General features: G+C 37.5%; 1 protein-coding gene across 2 annotated transcripts in view; it reads right to left on the bottom strand.

Moving 5' to 3' along the window:
• The window catches only part of PRKN (parkin RBR E3 ubiquitin protein ligase), a 788,033-nt gene that overhangs the window by 99,920 nt on the left and 666,905 nt on the right, over positions 1-21,208 (bottom strand). For both annotated transcript variants that reach the window (XM_075036090.1, XM_075036089.1), the window contains one exon: positions 16,850-16,999. In XM_075036090.1, the coding sequence (XP_074892191.1) occupies positions 16,850-16,999 (150 nt within the window). The remainder of the gene's footprint in view (positions 1-16,849; positions 17,000-21,208) is intronic.

The following is a 21,208-nucleotide window of genomic DNA, read 5'->3' on the forward strand; positions in this document are numbered from 1 at the left end:
TTTGAGAGGACTGTACAGGGGGACAAAATAAACCATACACAAAGAAAGGCAAAAGAACACATACACACAAGGAATAGAAATGCTACATGAATAGCTAAGTGCTGGAGAATCAATATACTACAAATAAAATATGGAGGGAATTAAGTGAATCTAACTGTACTCAGAAGTTTTAACATAAACATGAAATTTTGCACAAAAAATTGAGGGTCTTTTTCTGTTTTAAAGCAGAGTTAGCTGAAAATACCTGAGAAAGAAAGACTGAAATACTTCTTCACTTGTTTGATAACGGCTCTGAAGGCTTTACTTCAAATGTGTTTTTTATAGCATTTTGTAAGGAAGGGGTGAGAGGGTGAAACCACAAGACAAATGATAGAATTGAAGTAGCACAAAAAGGCATGGAAAACCCACCTACACACATAGAGAGCACAGTTATGCATCATTAATTCTGAGAAAGAGTCCTACAAGGAGTAGGTTGGTCCAAAGGACGGAGGAGAAAACAGCACTGAAGAACTAGTATGCATACAAAGGTTTCTGGATCTCGCTGATGGTGACTTGCTTCCCCACTTTAATACACATTCAAGGGAAAATACAGTAAAATAATTGTGAGATTTATGGGGCATAAAATGTGAATGATCTTTGCTAAGAGAAAAAAGACAGGTGAGGGACTTAGTGACTGAAACCTTTCCTGATTCTCTTTTATTCTCTTATTAATGTTGTATATGGAAGCAGCTGGACAGTTTCTTTCCTTTTACGCAATGCTATGCCTCAAATTCCACAGTTTCCATGAAAATTTGCAACCAAATCAATTGCAGAATGGGTCCGATTACAGTGTGGGCTTTCCTATGCTGTTTCTAGACTGTCCAAAAAGGCTGGGAGATGGCTCAAACATTTGGGAGTTCTGAAATCGTGGACTGTAGGAACTAGACAGATTTCTATAAAGGTTAAGTTGAAAGTTTCTTTCCTCATAAAATGTCCACAGTGATTTTATGTCATGGTGGCTAGTTTATTCTGTGTTATCATGAAGTATCAGCAGTGTCATTTCATAAGCAGCTGGCTATTTGAAGGAAAAAGATTATCTAATCAAATTCTGGCAGTGGGAACTCACAAGAGAGGAGAAAGAACTAATGTCACTCTGAGCTAGGACTGGTTTTCTGTAAAGCAGTATTTAGAAAGCCACCAGGGATATAAACCCTCCTTAGGTTTATGTATGTTAGTCGCTGACAGCATATAAGCATTCTGCAATATTGCACTTATTAGATTTTATCTGTTTCAGCTGGCCTTTATTTGGGACTCTATTTCTAGAGCAAAGTCTGCTACAGATTGGAATGAGCAGAGAGTCAAGCAGATATGGAGAATGTTGTTGATGGCACATCTCACCAATTTATTTTCTTCAAAACCAAGTGGATTGGGAAGAGAGTAGAAAAAAAGACCCTTTTCCTGGATGAGGAGCATTTTTAAAATGGACATCTTCCTTCTTTAACTGAGTCATAACATCAGGAAGGAAAATAGGGCCATTGTTCAGGTTCAGGTTTCTTCACTGTGCATTTAATCTGTTATTTTGGAGTAGGAGAAATAATTACTGTGATTTATAAACCTCAGTCCACCATTTGCCTTTTTTTACAGTACCACACCGTTAACTCAAGATCAGATTATGATCCACTGCCATCCCCAGATCATGTTTTGCCATGTTGCTGTCTCTCTAAGTATTTATTCTCTCATAACATATGGCTGCTTAAGTATAGAAACTTTACATTTATCCTTACTGAATTGCTATCAAGTTCCAAACTGTTTGCTGCCCCCCAGCTACGTACCCTCTGCAAATTTAACAACGTTACACTATAATAATTCATCAAGGCATCAGAGAAAATATTAAAACCTGTCAACATCAGGACAGACTTGAAACATCCCTTCGCTTTGACTGTGAAATGCTGATAAATAGTCTATACACAGCTTTCCAACTAATTACACATCCACCTAATGAAATTATCACCTAATCTTGTATTTCCTAGTTTTCCTATGGGTATTCATATGAAACAATGTGAGGAGCTTTACTGGAATCGATACAGATGACATCATCTACTTCTCTCCTGCCCACAAGTCCTGTTACTCTGGCATAACAAAGTTAGACTGATGTGATAAATTCTTGCTAAGTCCATGCTTCCTGAGACTTTCTTTTTTTGTCCTCTAGGTAATTACTAGTAGTTTGATTATTTGCTACAGTTTTCCCTCAGGAATTCAAGTTAAACCTACTGTTCTATAAGTCTCAGATTCCCTTTCCCCCTCTTTTTAGACATAAACTTCACATTTTTGCCTTTGTCAAAATCTTCCCTGCCCATATTCTTAGAAGTGACCATTAACTTTCTGGATTTTCTTCAGCCATTCCCACAGGAAAAACTTCATCAGGCCCAGCTGATTTGAAAGCATGTCTCTATCCTATCCTTTCCCCAATATAAGCTGGTATTTTTAATTCTGTTTCACTGGTTTTAGCTCTGCTAACCATCTGAGCAGGCTTGACCTTTTAAATTAAGATTGAAACAAATCAAGTAAACACTTTTGCCTTCTTGGAGCTGTTTAATGATATATTTTGCTTTCCCAGGAGAAGCCAACCAACAGCTTCCTTGATCTTTCATGTTACTGTTTCTATTGCTTCTTTATGGAAAGCTTTCTGAATATTCTTTGTAGACTTTATATTAAAAGTATTTTATTTCATGTCTTGTACTTTCTGACTTTTTCCCTGTGTGTTTTCTGTTTTTCTAGTTGTTCCTAGTGATATGACCTGCTTAAATTTTTTATGCACTTCTTTCTTACTTTTCAGGTCAGGTCATAAAAAAGGTTGTTGTTCGAGCAAGTTGGTCTTTCCTTACCTTTCCTCGTCCTCCTTTACATTGAGATAATTTACCATTGTGCCCTTAATATGATTTCTTCACTGAATTGTCAGTTCCTTTTTTCTGCTTAGAACTGATATCTTATCAGTTACCCAAGTTTGCTTATTTCTACTTCCCAGAAGTCACTGTTTTCCCCTTGCTTCACTTGTAGAAGTATGTTTTGTTTGTTTGACTTTTTGTTTGCTTTTGTCTAGGGGACTTATTCTAAAAAATTCCACCTTTAAAAGAATCAAACTTTTTTATTTCAGGAGTTGATCACTGGCCATCCATATGAAAGAATTTAAATACTGTTTTTTTTCCTGAAACATAATGAAGGAGAACATGTTTGAATAACATTTTTGTGATCACAAAACATTTGCAAATGTTATTAGGGCAATTTATTTCTGCCATGTGTCATATCTTCAGCAGGAATACTCTGCATGGGTTAAATGTTTTTTAATGCAGTTTTGAATAGTTATTTGTCGCACTCTGAAAATAAAGATTGAACTGTTCGTTCTCTGTTGACTGGAATCACGTAAGAGATCTTTTGCTAATAATTAATGTCACATCCCACTGGGACAAACACTATTTGCATGGCTTATAATAAAAACAATTCAAAAACACTAATGTGTTTCCCTGAACAGTGAAAGCTTGTGATGCATATTATGAAAACACCACTGGTGAGAACCCCAGCAGCATATAAAAGCTATTATTGTATTGTACATTTATTGCTAAGTTTATTTCCTCTTTGATTTATTTAACTTGCCAATTACCAGTTGTTTTCACTCCTCTGAGAGGATGATATGGTGAGTTACTAGCTCAGAGCAATGCTACTGTTTGGCAGCCGCATTTCTTTCCATCTCCAGATCTGAAACACTTTCCTGAATAACTTTAGGTAATTACTTCATGCCCAGAAAAAGCTGCCTGTCAGTGTAAAGGATTTTAGAATATGATAACTATAGATACTTGAAACCCCCAAATTTGGTAGGTTCTAATCAATATACATTCACATAAAAATTCCACAGTGACCAGGAACTCATACAAAATATCACAGTCATGTGGCTGGTCCAATCTTTGTACACCCAACACTTGTACATTTAAAGCTTTCATCCACTTAATAGCCCACTTACTCTGTACACACTTGTAGTCCCCCCACTGCTCCTTTCACACCCATGGACCAAAATTTCTAGCCACAGTTCATGATATAAGCACCCCAATTCCATCTTCATTTATACAGAGATTCGGCAGGCAGTTTCCCATGATTCTGAATACACACAGTGAAGGCACATATGCTCTAATGTACACTTTTACTCCATTATGCCAGGTTCACGCATCAAAGGATTTAATAAATTATAGGTTTTGCTATAGAATACGCATTTTCAGACTCTACTAGGGATCTCTGGAGAAACTCCCACTTTACAAGCTGTTATTCTCCAGCTCCACCTGCTCACTAGGGACCAAGCAAGCAACCAGAGTTGCGGTACCGTCTCATGCGGTGTCATGGCTCTCACCAGAGGAGGGAAGTTAATGTTCCTTTTGTCTCCTTCCAGGCTGTTCCCACAAACCGCAGGAGCAGTTTCTCACTCTTCAAGTCAAGAGAGGGAGTGAAGCTATTGGTGCTCCTGTGAGAGTTTTGAATACTCTACAAGATCCCACCAGGTCTTCTCAGACCTCACCTTAAGGCTGCTTCCTTGTTGCCCTCATTTTCCTGTTTACTCCTCCGCCATCTCCAGTGGGGATCTTGTGAATTTTAGTTTTGATCTTCTGGAATTTTTTAAGATTTCAGTTTTCTGATTTATATCAAATGACACTGAAAGACTATGCCAACAACAGGCATGTTCAACTTATTAATTTTTTTTTCAGAATGACTCTGCTCAATCAGATTTTGACATAAGCATCCTTACCATAAAGATTAAGAAATTTCAGAAAGCACCTTTAAGAGACATACAAGAAGTTCCCTAAACAAAATAAGGAAACAAAATTTACATTCATTTTAGTTTGAAGGGAAAACTAAGTAGAAAACAAAGTCTTGTCAAGTTTTCTTTATATATGATAATGTTGTAAAACATGCCCCATGCTTGTTTTTTGTTTGCAGATTATATTTAATACTAAGCACTGGTTTTAGATTGGGGGCCTAAAAGTCAATCTTTTTTAATATAACCATTTCAGATGTGCGTAAGAGACTTATCATTGTCATTACTCGGTATTACATATGTGAGCATTTTCACTGGCATAAAAGAGAAAATGACAGAGATAAGTACAAAACATACTACTGCTGTTTGATATTTCTTAATGGAAACAACACCCAGTTTAACCAGCCTATTTTACTGCTCACTTAGTCTGAACAAGTGAGCCAGCAGTACCTTTAAACCTTACTCTTTATCTCTTCACTTATGTCTTTTAAGTGTCAGTGGAATAGATTTTCTATCGTGGTAGTGATTGTCACCCAATTTAATGTAAGAGCTTTTGGAAAAAAAATATAATTGAGTGGTATGAATAATTTAATTTTTGAGAAATATAGGGATAAAATGGAGTTAACTGAGACTTGGTTACCCGCCCAAGATTTTCTGCCCTTAGTCAAGACCTCCATTCACAGATATATTATATTATCCTTATCAGAATTTTCCCTTTTCTTCTCCCTCATGATGGTTTTATAAGCACATACTACATTCTGGTTTTCCATTATTTCTCACTGAATTAGAGTTGGACATTGTTCTCCAAACCTCCATCCTTGCTTTTCATTAAGAATATTATTAGTTTACTTTGTAAGGGATTTCTTTTATTTAATTTGCTCGTTACAGTTTCATTTTATTTTCATAGTTCACCCTTGACTTTGCAACATTTTCTTTAGTCCCTCTATAACAGCTTAGTGACCTTAACATCATTGTTAAGGTTGAGATGCAACTTCTATTCTAAACTCACTTTCACAAGCTTATAACTCTTCCCAGATATTCTCTTTCAGGCTGAGGCGTTTTTATGGTTATGCTTTGTTAGAAGTGGATTTTTGTTTGAAGCTTCATAAGCATCATCTATTTGTTTTGAGTTATCCAACATGAAAAGATAGCAGTTTTGCAGCAATCAAGACAGTTTTCAGATGCTTTTTTTGGACTCTGATAATTGAAAATCAGCTTTGTTTCAGCACTTCAAAATCAGCTTTGATTGTGGAATGGTGGCTTTGCTATCTCTTTGAAACGGTTTTGAAATAATAAAGTTCTGCATGTGACATCATTATTAAATAACTTACTGAAGCAGTAGTGATGAGCAAAGTTGATCTCAGAATAACTCTGTTCTACTTAATATTATTTTTAAAAGATGTTTATTTTCTGTAAGAAAATTACATTTAGTTATATTTTAAATCTTTATAGTGCCTTTTTCCTCCCACTCTTCAAGGAGCGTAGCCCAACCAGATGCATTACAGAGTGCCCAGTCAGTCTGGGTTCTACATAGTATATGGAAATGCAAAATATGCAATGAAAAATAAACATTTCGCTTGTACTGGTGAAAAGGCAAGCAGTCACTTTGCTTCATTCCACAGACATACTGTTGTGATTAAAAAAAGGTGTCTGAAAGAGCTTTTGCTTAAAGGTCCAGTAAGAAATCCCATATAGCTGTAAGCCCAAGAGGAGCACTGGGGGGCTATAGACAGCTTCTTGTTTGTCTTCACAGAAAAGATGTTCTTCAGGGAAGCATTAATGCACACTACCCCCAGCTTTTCTATGGCCCCCCCTATGGTAGGCTTGTACTCTGCATTTTGTGTCATTCTTTTTTTCATCACAAAGAGTTTCATAATCTCAGCAAGTAATCATTTTATGCCCTCCACAAGGAAAATGCTGTTGTAGCCTTGAAAGAATGAACTAAGAGCCTGGCTGACCAATGGAGATTTTATGTATTTCAGAGTCAAGGTAAAGCTGAGAAAGAAACTCTTTGGGCATTTATTTGATCACCTAAAGGAGAAATATAAAAACTTGCAAACATTTTTAATTGGGGTACCCCTTTTAGTAAAAAAAACCTGTCATTACTTGTACAACAGAGACAACCTGCTGCTTTCCATATTTGTACTTACACAGAGTAGACTTAAACCCCAAATATCTACTGCACTTTTTTACTCTGACACCCAATGACACGAAGACTACAAGTGCCGCAAAAGCTGTAGGAAGCAATGCTTTTTTGGGATCTATGTGAGCTGCTCAATTTATGAGCCTCGAGATTTACTTTTGAGTTGGGCTACGAGCCAGAATTATACCAGACACATAATAAGGACATTTTTTCTTTAGCATTCAGAACTTTAAATTTTTTTCCCTGGCTAAGCTACAAATGCCAGTCAATAGATTCATTTCAATCTAAGATCTTATTGTTCTGGTCCTATCTTTTTACTCCATTGTTTTTCATTGATTAAGCAGCTCTTGCATTTTACAATAATGCAGTAATTCAATCCAAAGTGCCTCAGGAGGCCTTCATATGAAACTTCATATGAAAGGCAATAAATAGGCTTACTTTGATTCATATTTATTTTCCTTTTCATTTATAAGTGATTTTCTGCATTCAGCCCATGTTTCTCTTTCCTGCTCAAATAGAGAAAGTTTTTAGAAGATTGCTCAAATAAGCCTCTTACACAATTAGAATCCTGCCCTCCGTGGCTGCCATTCTCAAGCAGCACATCCTCTGCTGATTGCATTATTGTTCCCCCTCCAGTGACTGAGTTATAGATCTGTTTATGCATACCAAATCTTCCATTAACTCCTAGTTCTGCTAATTTACAAATTTATTTGTATTCGTCTGTGCTGGTTTTGGCTGGGATAGAGTTAATTTTCTTCACAGTAGCTAGTATGGGGCTGTGTTTTGGATTTGTGCTGGAAACAGTGTTGATAACACAGGGATGGTTTGGTTACTGCAGAGCAGCGCTCACACAGAGCCAAGGGCTTTTCTGCTCCTCAGCCCACCCCAGCAGCGAGGAGGCTGGGGGGGCACAAGGATTTGGGAGGGGACACAGACAGGACAGCTGACCCCAACTGACCCAAGGGGTATTCCAGACCATATGACGTCACTGCTTGTGTGCGCAGCTTTTGCTTTACCTATTAAACTGTCTTTGTTTCAACCCATGTGTTTTCTCACTTTTACCCTTCCAATTCTCTTCCCCATCCCACCGGGGGGCGGGGGGGGAGTGAGTGAGCAGCTGTGTGGGGCTTGGTTGCTGGCTGGGGTTAAACCACAACATTGTCTTACCAATTATAAAACTGCAGTCAGTATATGAATTGTATAAGCAGGAAAGCTCAGGCACCTCTTGTAGTCTGGGACAGACTGTTATAACCAGGATTTTTTAATCTATTAGCTGAAGGAAATACAGGTTGGTTTAAAATGGCTACACTTTTCCATCATGTGCAAATTGTTTCTCTCTATCATAAAAGGGAGAATAATCTTACCCTGTATGTAAGTGGAATATGAAGTCAGAAGACAGAGCTCAGTTTCCCATACGTGCAGAATTAACTGGAGATTCCTATAAAGAGTTTATCTCCTTCTCTTCTATTGTTGTACTCCATGCCTTTCCTGATGGGCCACATGATAAAACATTGTCCCCTAACTGTCAGACATATTTCCAGGCACTTTGTTGAAGAGGAGAGGAGTAGTAAGAAAAAAGTAGTCCCAAGTCCTCTCCAGTCATAAACTTCCATTATATTTAAAGCTTGACAGAATTATGAGTTCATCTAATATAATCTCCTGAGCATCGTAAGCTATTAAATATCACCCAGATACTGCTACATGGAGCCCAATTATTTTAATTAGACAAGAGCACTTCAGTCGTCAAGAGACTAAACTCTAGTGTGCCACAGGCACAGACCAAAATAGACAAAGTTGTCATCAAAGCCTGAGGCTCTTGCAATAGCAAGGAATTTCTAGGTGAGAAATGCCCCCCCAAATTCCCGGAGATGGTATGTAGCTCATCCACCAACTTTGGCACAGAATGTCAAGTCCCTGCCAATGACACCTGAGAGAAAATTTTGATTTCTCCTTCAAATTTGGTGATCAATTTAATCCTGACCTGAGCATCAGAATATGATATACTCACTGGGTACCTAAGAAAAGGAATCACAGTCAACCAGAGAAGGTACTTTTTTTTGGAGCTGTTCTTCCAAGTCTATGTACTAAAATCAATTTACAGTAGGCTGTGGATATTTTAAATTGTGCACTTTTATGCATTTCTTCTACTGTAAAGTGCTGTTCTTCTCTTTCTAAAGGTGAAGAAGTTTGAAGCCCAGGTAGCTTCAGCTTTGGAATCTGAATATTGAATGAGTGACAAAGTCGAGTGTGTAGTATCTCTATATGAAAATCCCTAGCACCCTTCCAGGGGACTCTTTGATCTAGCAGTTTACAAGGACTAAGATTTAGTTGATAAATGCTAAATCAACTACTAATGTGATTTTAAACCCCACTCCTATTTTATGTCAGCCCTCAATTTAAAATTTTAGCTCATTCCCTTTTCACAGACAAATTGATAAAATTGGGACCATTTCTCTTCTGCAAAACGTTGGTTTACAAATCCCAGTCTGAGCTAGTTTACATTCATAGAGACCAGTTTTATGCTCTCTAGTTCCTAGGTCCGTGTGTCCAGTTTTGACTTATCTTTACAAGCAAGAACTTGATTTTATCCTAGTTTTCTCTAATACAATTTCCCTGACTCAGATAGAGCGTTATTCTGCTATCTGTGTTCTCATGCCAGATTACAGAGACCAGCTGCCTCCATCCCTTTATCAGGTAACTACCTCCTTTCTCTACCTCCTTGCTCCTTCTTTCTCAGAACACATATGACAGATTTTAAATTGTGAACTACTAGGTAAGCCACAGAATAATAAATCAGGCCAAAACATGGAAGACACTGCACATTCAATACAAAATTTGCAATGTGCATGTACAACAGCCATTTTCCAGATGCCTGCATGATGCAGAAATCAGGGAAAAGCTGTACCCTACATAAATTAAGGGATAAAGAATTTGATAACATAATATGAGACATCCCATAATATTCTAGACATCTAGCAGAGAAAACTAATGAAGTTTCAGTTCTAGCTCAGTTAGAGCTGAAGAGACTCACATGTTGTTTTCTAACATTATTTTACTAGCTAGTTCTTCCTGATTTGGGATGTAAAGGAAAAAGCAGTTATTCTTCTACCTATTGAACCAAGCACAAGTAATTGATTTGTTGTCCGTATAAAAAGTATTTGTTTTGCTTTTGCTAGTCCTATGAACTAATGTGATCCATGTTATTAATAATGGAAACATTCTCTAGATTGCTTTATCCACTCACTGCTGACAGTTGAGTTTCATATCAGTCACCAGATCAATGAATTGCACCACTGCAAGATACGGGCAATGGAAATAATGCACCTTGACAGCAATACATAGCTTGTTAATTGTACAGTGCTATTCTGGGGTAAATGTTTTATTAAAACATTAACATTCTACCACATCTTGAAAAGCCCTGTGTTTTTACAGTTCATTTTAAACCACGTAAAACATTACCAGAAAACCCCTACAAATCCAAAAAGAATTTTGGCCAGCCTGAGAAAGCCTGTCATATTTTAGCAATGAAACAACTTGCTTAGCTACTGAAGCATAATGTGTCAACAAGATGGAATTCCACTTTCTAAAGGCTAGAGTGCCCACTCAATAGAAGAAAGCAATACATGATTACTGCTTAGAGCTTGTGGTGCAATACTAGCAACTCAGCATTTAGCAATAATAGAAAATGTTGGTCTCATTTTCATTCCCCTTCAAAAAACTCCCTATAAAATATTACGAAACACTCCTGCTGTGAGTTGGTTTCTTAATCTCAGCAATATCTTCAGCTATTACCTTATCCATGGTAATACCTTTTTGGTGAATTTTCTTAAAAGCAAAAATTTAATGACATATGGAACAAGGACAAATACCTGAAATGTGATAACAAAGAATAACCCTTCAATTTTACTAGATAGCAGCTAGCTCTTATTTCCATTTTAGTGTTTTGCAAATGACATAAAGGTCTCAAGGTCTTTTCTTTTCTGAATTATTCCTCTGTTTTCCAAAACCTTGGAGCCTCTTATTTCTGCTCCTGCTTCAACTTTCATTCCCATCTTAAAACTGAGACAAAAATTCAGATCGTTGTGCATACAGCCCTTCTTCACCCATGACCTTTTATTCATCTGATTATAAAATTAAAAAGATTTTTTCAGTGCAAGTATCTTCACAGATTGTCTTGAATTATCACTACTCATCTCGACTATCTTTATATCCTGAAGTATTTTAAAAGGTGCCTATTTTCTCTTTGCATACATTCAAGATTTTTGTGGTACTGCTAATGAAGAAGCGAAGCACATGTCTTGAGCAAAACATTTATACCTACATCTCTGTGTGAAAATCTTTTAGGTTAGTCAGACTTTCAAACATTTTGATGAGGCAATGTATATGGAATAATGTGCCAAAACCAGACACAAGAGGGATATAAATTGCACAAAGAAAGTACATGCTGATCATGAGAATACATTGCATTAGAGCTGAACTTTACAACAGAAGACTTATAACTGCCAGATGTGGAAACTGCTTTTCACTTCTAGACTGGGTACTCTTACAAACTATTATGCACTTTCATATACACGAAATAGTTCTGAAACAGTATTTGCAAGCCAGTTCAGGTTCCAGAGGGAGCATAGGTGCAGTCACATAGCACTCCAACCAAGATATAAAACCCTAAAATAAACAATCCCACTTGAGAAGTTTAGAAGGACACACCCAACTAACAAAATCATCATTTGAATTATCAAAATTAAGTGAACAGGAACTTGTTGCTTGGAATTTTTATAATTCAGATTTGTCATCTCAAACCAAAATATTTTTCTCAATTATTCAGGGTTTACCTACATGCATATTATTGAGCGTAATAAAGACATGACCAAAGATGTAACATGCATGCTAGAAAATGCATGAACAGGAGATAATCAACCACCAAAAAGTGTTTTGGAGACAACAGGAGTGTGTAGTGCACTTCTCATGTAACTAACTATTTTATAGTGTCCTCTATTCTATTAAGCTTTCTGAAAAGGCAGACAATTATTAATTCTACAAATATGCTGTAATTGCTTTTGACATGTGCTTCCTTAGCCATGGAAGAAGAAGGCAAGAAGAAATCAATGGGAAAAAATTGCTGGGAAGAGTGAAATTGCCTTAGGGATTTTGTTCTATGTAATACAACAGCCTAGGAATTCTATTTATAAGGAAGACATGGTATTTATATCTATTGATTTTTCAGGGACCTCTTGCAGTCTGCAGCTTTAAAATTTCACCTGTCCTAGAAGGGAACACATCTTTAGCGAAATCTTGATGTTCTTCAATGGCATTATGCTTACAGAACAGTAAATATGGTTTAAAAGAGGTGAAATAACCCTAAATTTTGTGCTCCCTTTGCAAGGCTATAAAACTTCCTTTATCGTTGCACATTTAATACACTAAGGTTGAGTACTCACTTGGGGACTTTCACATTAGGGGATCCAAATCAAGGGCCACAAACCCATCAATTACGACAGCTTGTTCCTAAGACCATTTAAATTGTCGCCCAGACCTTAGGATAGTTTAGAGTGGTCTCAGGACCTCCATGAATCTTCGGGAGTCAGGTCGCCTAGCAAGGGATTATTGAACAACAGAGGATCTCTGGAAATACATTCTTCTTCTTGCTTATATAGACTATGCTAGGAATGAGTAAACTCAAGGGGCAAAGACCAACAGAGGCTCTACCTCCACTATCCCTGATCTGCCATGCCACCCCATTCCAAGGGACAGGTCAACTGATATTGCATGCTGCAAAATGTCTATACTGTTGTGGAGCAAGGGCTACAATGCAGTCATGCATTAGTCAGTTATCATCCCACTGGAAGATATTGACAGGATATGTTTTGCAAGACAGATGAGCTGGATGTGTAGAAACCAAGGCATACTTTTTAATAAACAAGTAGTATAGTCCCTTTTGAAGCTCCATTCTAACCTGCTTTTAACTCCAAACTTTTCTTTAATATGTAGGAAATAATATGCCAGTATAATATAAAACAAGACAAAAATGTTTTATTCATAGAGCTTTTGTATGCCTTGATTACCACAGCTTCTCCTGTACGCAGGCCAGCTGGTACAATATGTACTGTCTTCTATGTTTTGTTGCTGTTTTCTCATATTAAATATGTCAAAATTTTATATCTGAGCAATAAAAGTTAGTAACACAGGTCTGATGCATAGTAATGAAGGTAGAACAACAGTGTATAATGGTCATATCTTGGTAAATCAATTAATATGTTTATGGCTAATGATAAAAAAAATGAAAGATTAGGCAAGAGTGAGGTCAGTCAGTGGTACCACAACATGGCTTTGGGTGAGGACTATTCATAATCATTAAAAAGATATCTGCATGCTACTTTTCAAGTCAAAATAAATCTCTCTTCTTATTCTATTTCTTTGTCTGAAAGCCTGAACAGATAGCAGTGCCTAACTGCAGAGGGTACATATGGGGATGCTTAAATTTAAACCTCTCTCCTCACCTTTTTGGTACAGTTCTGTCTAGATATTTACCAGGCTGTTTCTGGTCCCCACATATCGCTGTTTCCAAATTTCCTGAGACAAAGCAAAATCCACCATTTTTAACTTTCCCAAAGGCCCTTTTAGCAAATTAAGAGCACTCTCTTGGAAACTCAAATTAAGCTTTGACACCGGCGGCAATGACTTTGCAAAAAGAGATTGTAGTTCCTCATTTCACATACCAGAGAAAGAAACTGAGGAAGGAAAAATCTCTGTATCCTAGCCTGGCTCAGTTACCTGTTCATTTTTCAATGCTCTTTCAGATTTGGTTGGAGTCCTTATATGTTTGCGATTGCCTCACACAGTTTTCTCTCTGAATAATGAAATATTTATTTTGCTTCAGTCCCTTGTGGCCAGCTGTCGTGGTTTAACCCCAGTTGGCAATTCAGCACCATGCAGCCGCTCACTTACTTCCCCCCGCCACCCAGTGGGATGGGGGAGAAAATCCGGAAAAGAAGTAAAACTCGTGGGTTGAGATAAGAACAGTTTAATAGAACAGAAAAGAAGAAAATAATAATGATAACATTAATAAAATGAAAATAGTAATAATAAAGGGATTGGAATATACAAGTGATGCACAATGCAATTGCTCACCACCTGCTTATCGACGCCCAGCTAGTCCCCGAGCGGCAATCCCCCCGCCCCCACTCCCCCCCGTTTCTATACTAGATGTGATGTCATATGGTCTGGAATACCCCGTTGGCCACTTTGGGTCAGCTGCCCTGGCTGTGTTGCCTCCCAACTTCTTGTGCCCCTCCAGCTTTCTCGCTGGCTGGGTATCAGAAGCTGGAAAATCCCTGACTTTAGACTAAACATTACTTGGCAACAGCTGAAAACATCAGTGTTATCAACATTCTTCTCATATCTAGCTCAGAAACATAGCACTGTACTCACTACTAGGAAGACTATTAACTCCATCCCAGCTGAAACCAGGATACCAGCTTATTCTCTATTTGGTTTCTTCTGCCACTCCTTTTCTAAAATGGCTGCTGAAAACCCTTTTCATTGACTGTCTTGACTTTCTCTTGAAAACCTATCCCTCCTCCCTCCCTTGATCCATCTCATTAGTTAATCAAAATCCTCATCTACTTGACAATTGTTAGCTACCCTTATACCGCAGTTCAGACCTGACAAATCAGTTCTGTGCAGTAGACAACTATTTCTCCACAAGGGCTTTTGGGTAAATAACAGACCATTGATGTTAGATGTAACTTCTGCTGTTAGCAAGATGTTATCAACTCTGAACTTTACCCAAAGACAGAGGTTCAAATACCCCAAAAGAGACTACATATCTAAAGCAGAGCTTAAAGGATGACATAGACATTCATAAAGAATCTCCAGATTCACGTTGCCTTCCTTATTTCTTTGCTTACCAGCTTCAACAAGGAATGTGCCTCTAACCTAAACTGTACAGCTAAGTATTGCAAGGCATCTTTTAGTACCTTTATTTGGATGGACAAAAGGGATGTTCTTCATCTTGGGCCTTTCTTTGAGCTTGTAAATCATTGTGTACACTTGTGAGGGAATCCAGAGCTCTGAAGTGGATGTTCCTGGATTCCATAAAGAAGAGTGGAAGGCCTTCACACTAAAAAAGGCCAGGTTTTGTCGGGGAAAAAACCCACCATAGTTTAACTTTCTGAATAGAAAACAACCAAAGTTACTACAGAAAACAGAGTAGAAATAAATGGCTTTCCTAACTGTCTTGGTGTCCTTGCAGGCAGATCCTTACCTTCAGCCAGCTTTCCCACAGGCAGCTGACTTGAGTGCTAGGACCCCCACCACAGGAAACCTTCTGTGACAAATCTTCCTTGAGGTTATCATTTGTCAGGGTGCAAAGAAAGACTCAAAGACATGCATTTTCACCCTGTTCCATTATAGATTCTGAGGAAGGACCTCAATGTTACCAAAATTTGGCTTACAGACCAGCCTCTTGGTTCTCATTTCAGCCTCAGTGAAATGTAACACCCCCCCCCCCCCCGTTCAAGACATCACATAAATCAAAACAAAGCGTGAGGTTAAACTCAAGGCTGCAGTTCTGGTCGCTAGCAAGCACAGCACAGAGTCCATAAAAGGAAACAGAGCAGTTTGCTAAACCAGGCAATACATAATCCTTTATGCTACCTACACTTCATTTACAGGGCATTTGCAGATTCAGAATGATGATGAATGAAGCTGCAAAACACAGTTTGATTTTCATCACTTCAAGGCAGACAGCAGAGTAAAAATTATTTGTGATTTTATCTTTTTTAACCAATCCCTAATAGTTAATCCAGAGGCATTTCTTTTTGTTTACTCAGTCTTGTTTCTTATTACTTTCCCACCTTCTGCTTTATTTTATAGCCCTATGTCTGCTCAGTGAGTCTGGGGAGTACTCTGTTTTACATGCACCACTGCATGGACAGATAGGAAGTTTTACCAAGGTCGACAGATGCTAACCTACTCATAGAAGACAAGTTACTGTGACTTCCTAGTTTGGCAAACTATTATTCTTCTATGGTATCAGTTTGGGCAACATCAAAACTGCAATAAAAAGTGCATTTTCCACAAGAAAGACAACAGCAAGAGCATGACAATATTTTATAAATATAGATATTTTCTCTTCTCTCATAGCCTGCATTGAATGCAGTAATAATACCAACCACAGAAAGAGTCACTTAGTACAAACATCAGTTAGTCACTCTGATCTAACATTTAATAGGTTCTTTTATATATAGATTTCTCTCTACATATTCCCCCAAAGCTTGATTCTTGTAAAGTATCTGTTTTTTTCTACTGCCAAAAAAATCACTGATCCATATGATCTGACCTCTTAGCAAAAACATTTTCAAGTGTCATCTGTTTTTGTTTTCCAGAAATCCACCATTAATTGTACATTCCCTCTGCTTAAAAGCAATTTTTATATGAAAACAAAAATATTTCTATATTTCTTTTAATCATGTATCTTAACATGCATAAGCAATCTCAATGCAGTATCACAGACTGGTCATTCTCTCTCTCTCCTTCTTCTATGATTTATAAAGAAAGTTGGTGTTAATATAATAATGAATGTTTTGCTCAAGATCCTGTTCATTTTTGCTGAGTGCTGGGAGAAGAAAGTCAAAGCGCATTTGGATTGTCATTTGCATAGTTCAATTTCTTACTGTAACTACTCAGCAACTTCTTAAACCAAATAAAGCAAAGAATTCTGTAATGGACATAGTCTACATGATGAAGTCATCATTCCTAACCCAGTACTATATTTAAATTGTTTATTGAGCTACAGTACCCCACTCTGGTATGAAGGGCAATTCAGAGTCACTGATAGAAAAGGAAAAAGCATTTCCCCCCCCCTTATTCTAACATCGTACAATATCAATTGTTTCCCACACCGCTAGGAGGAAAATGTTTGTTCTTACCCCACAGCCCATTCCGTTGCCTGGTTCACATACAATTTTCCTCACTCCGGGTTCAGGAAGCAAACCTGCTCCACAGCCAGGAGTTGGACACAGCACTCCTCCCATCTGCAGCACACATTCCTCGGCCCCATAGCGCAGGTAACGGTTGTACTACAATACAACAGACTGGTGTTAAACTTCTAACAGCACACACAAAAACGCCCACAAACTCTGAGCTTGAATCTATCCCACATAATCAAGTAAACCATCCTAATGTCTCGCATGCTAAGTTCGGGTTATTTGTCAAAAGTCTAAAACTTTGCACTGTTGTTAAATGGGGTGTCACTCTGCTCCAACTCACATCATATGCATCGTTTTCTGACTTGCAGCTATCATTTTCACCACCAGAAAATTGTGTGGGTATTAAATCAAGAAAACAGCAGACTGGTTCTGTAAGTAACCTCAAGAACTCTTATATTGCTATAAAAATTATTGTAAACATCATAAATATAGTCCAACAACAGATACTGATAAATGCTGTACCCAGATTGGAAAGAAACTCATAAAAACACCTCAAGGATCTATAGCTAGAAGTACAGTATAACGTTTTAGAGCTAAAGGGTTCTAAAAATTGCCCAGCCAACTTTATTTTCAAAATAAATTTCATTAAACTGATTGGCAAAATAATTCTCTGATATACATTTATTTCAATGTTAGGTGTAGTTTTTTTCCAGGGTCTCCCAGGAAATTGTCTTCATTTTTGCAGTTTTCATCTAGTTCCATCCTGATAGCCTAAAAGGCTATGGAAGTGCCTCCATTTTAATGATGGAGACACTGACACACAGCAATATTAAATAACACACTCAGCGTATCCTCACTGACAAAAATGCCCATTCTAAAATGACTGATGCCATTGTAATAACTTTCCCTGGTCTAACTTACCCTGTTTTGAGCCAGAGATAAGCTGAGCAAGTACAAATCATGCTGCGTACATGTAAATCACATCCACTCTAGGGTTCTGTGTTGGTGCAGTTCCACACTAGTGGCTATATAACCATTGTAAACCAGGCTTCAGATTCGCCTATAAATCTGGTCTACTGTGGAGTGAAATAAATGAAAGCATTTGGTCCTAACAGCCCCAAAGAAAACAGGAAAATCCAAAAGGCCAAAGAGGAAGGGAGTAGTATGAATTTTCTCTGCGAGCAGAATGACTTTATGGTGTGCTAAAGGAACAAAACAGAGCTTTATGTTACAGCACTCACAACAGTATTTAGTGCTTCGTAAACTTTTATCCCATAACTGCTCATGAAAATCTTGTTCCCATTTTTTTGGGGTAACAAACAAAAAATTCTTTCTCCAATCCGCACCCCTCTCCAAAGAAATCCCACAAGGAAAACTGAAGCATTAGGACAAAAACCTCATAAACAAAGTATACAAAGAATTTTAAATTACAAAGACAGGGTCTCCACTGCATGTTATCTGGGTATGTTTAAGAAGATTCTTCTGCAAATGTTGCCATAACATGTCTTATTACACTGGCTTTTTAAAAACAGTATGCAACTTCTTAAAACATTATAATATATAGACAGAAAAGTGTTGCATCATAGAAAAAAAAATTACCAAACTGAAACCACCCACTTTTTTCAATTAACAAAAAATCCAAACAAACTTCCTCACAAAAGAAAAGCAAAATCGAAAAGGAGAGAAAGCCTTCAAAATATCACTTAGTGTATGAACGACAGCCAGAAATCCTGAATTAAGGATCTTGGATCTGGAAAATAACAGTATTTTGAGAAATTTAGAACACGTCTGCAAAATCTCCTTGAGTGCGGGGGCTCAACAATTCAACTGGTGTTTTTCTATGTTATTATTATGCTCGAACCTAGACTAATGGCATAAATATTTACTATCGTACTCTATCAATTTTCTGTAAAGTTTGTGATCCTTGCACTAAATACATGCTGAGTGCTCTGAATCGTTCTGCTGGCCTTGAACAGAAATGTGGGCAACCACAGCTGCAAAACTCTCTGCTGACCTAATTTTTCTTCAGGGCAGAGTATGGACCTGAAGGTGAGAATGGTGATTGTCTTACCCCATTAAGAGGGAACATTGTGCTGGATGTGGGATTGTTAGCAGCTTCTCATTACAGAGGCAAACACCAGTGACACTGTAGCTGAGATTCTGTCAGCATTTCCATTATAAATTCTCAGCTGAAAAAAAGGATAAGCTTTCCAGTCATTAGCTTAGCATAAAAGGGCATGGAAAGATTCCTCATGTCTCCTCTCCTTTTTTTGTTTGATACACAAAAATGGAAGATAGGTAAGATAGGAATCAACCTGTCTTGTTACAGAAAGTTACAGAAAGGGAATGTCCAGTCCACCTACTGGCAAGGTGGACAAAGCCATATTCTGTCCAACAAATTCAACATTTTATACTGGTTCAGCACAGGACTCATGCCAAATCAGTATAGCACTCTCATCAGTGATTTTCACACTATAAAAGCAAAAAAAAATAATCAATTTGAAGACAGGAAAGATCCTACTAAATGCATTTGCACAACTTGACATCTAGTTACCAGCCTGTTTTCTGCCTTCAAAGTCCAGATACAGTTATAAGATGTCATTTTCCAATTTCTTTTTTCTTGTGCCTGTACACTAGCTCACTTAAAACCCAACAACCAACTAAAACACGTAGTAGCTGAACATCTATACGTTTGCTGCCATAACAGAATCATACATAACATACGCAGATTTATATCCTATATTCAGCGACCTGAAACAAAATGACTCACTTTACATTAAGGGTGCATTTATAAAAGGTTTCTAAAGAACCAAAACACTTAGTCATGAATTATTAATTAACTATTTGCATATGGTGACAAATTACGTCTATTAGAGATGTTTTCTCCTATATAACGCAGCCATACATATCACACAGGACTGATGCAATCAACATGCTTAAAGTAAGTCAATTTTCAAAAGCCCTTAAATGTCTTTGGAGCCCATGATGTATTTTTGATCATGTCTGGATGAGATATTTAAGGATATTCCAGCAGACAACCACCACTGGTTTACTTTGCCTCTTATTCTTAACTGGAGATTTAAAGTAGGACTCATTTAATTTAGTCTGGATTTCCACAGTGATGATGCTTATAGTTGCATTGGTGCTTAGGCTCCTTTTATAATTAACAGGAGAGAGAGGATGCAATTCATCTTTTCTCTTTTAGTTTTGTACATTAGCATGAGAAGAACTGAGCCCTAGGGTGCCCTGTGCTATTATCTATAAAGAGAGATCAGACAATTTGCTAGATATTGACACCTGAAATTATGTGAGTCCCACAATAGGTGCTTCGGTTCCAATAATTCTGATCCTAAGTCACCTGGCCTAAGCTATTTTTGAAATCAAGGTTTAGGTACCTAAACAGCTTAGACTATGAACCACCTCACACAATTTTAGCTCTTCAAAAATTAAACATCTAACCTAAACAACTCATATAGGTTCCAAATATATTGAATGAGAAGAAACAAGATCCCGAGCAAGGAATTTATCCTGGCCTACATGTGATGTCTATGATAGATGGGACGAATCACCCTGTGGAAGTGCTATAGCTGAAGCTGAGACAACTAACTTAGGCTAGATATCTAATACATAAAGAGTTGTCATTAAAAGATGAATCTAGCTCTTCCATACATTCAAAATGTTTCACAGTATCTATTACTCAATTATTATCAATGTACCTCCTATTTAGAGATGCACTCATCATATGTAAAAGGGTTCTGTGTGCACAAATAGGAAAAATATCTTCAATTATTTTTAGGAAAAAGCCCTTATAAAGTTTAATATATGGGAAACTTGACTGAACTGGCATTCATGGCACCTGATTTCAATTCCTGGCAGTAGCACAGCCTTCCCGTGGTTTTCACCTAAGTCACTTAATCTATGCTTCTCATCAGTTCCCCATTTGTAAAGAGGGAGAATGATACTTGCTGATTTCACTGTAGTGTTAAGAGGCAAAATCCATTAATAGTCATGAGGACATCAAATACTATGGTAATGAGGTGCATAAAATTACACAGAAATCACCGGCCGTCTACTGCTGCTAGAAATCAGCTTTTGAGCAAAGCATGTCAGGCATTTATATGCTACTGTAATACGGGCCTCAGAAATAGAGGTAGGTAAATAGTTGCCGGATTCACCATAGAACCATATATTTCAATGCTTATTTGGAAAGAAAAGGTCTTTAAAAATACGATTTACTCCAAAACACTGGTGCTAAAACAGCTAAAGGTATATGAACAAGGTAGTCATAAAACATTCTAATTTTTTTGTCTCTGAAAACTGCATCCTCTTGTGAACTTTCCTCTCACTGTGTGAATTGTC

Source organism: Buteo buteo, chromosome 9 (assembly GCF_964188355.1).
Source record: "Buteo buteo chromosome 9, bButBut1.hap1.1, whole genome shotgun sequence".
In the NCBI taxonomy this organism is placed as follows: Eukaryota; Metazoa; Chordata; class Aves; order Accipitriformes; family Accipitridae; genus Buteo; species Buteo buteo.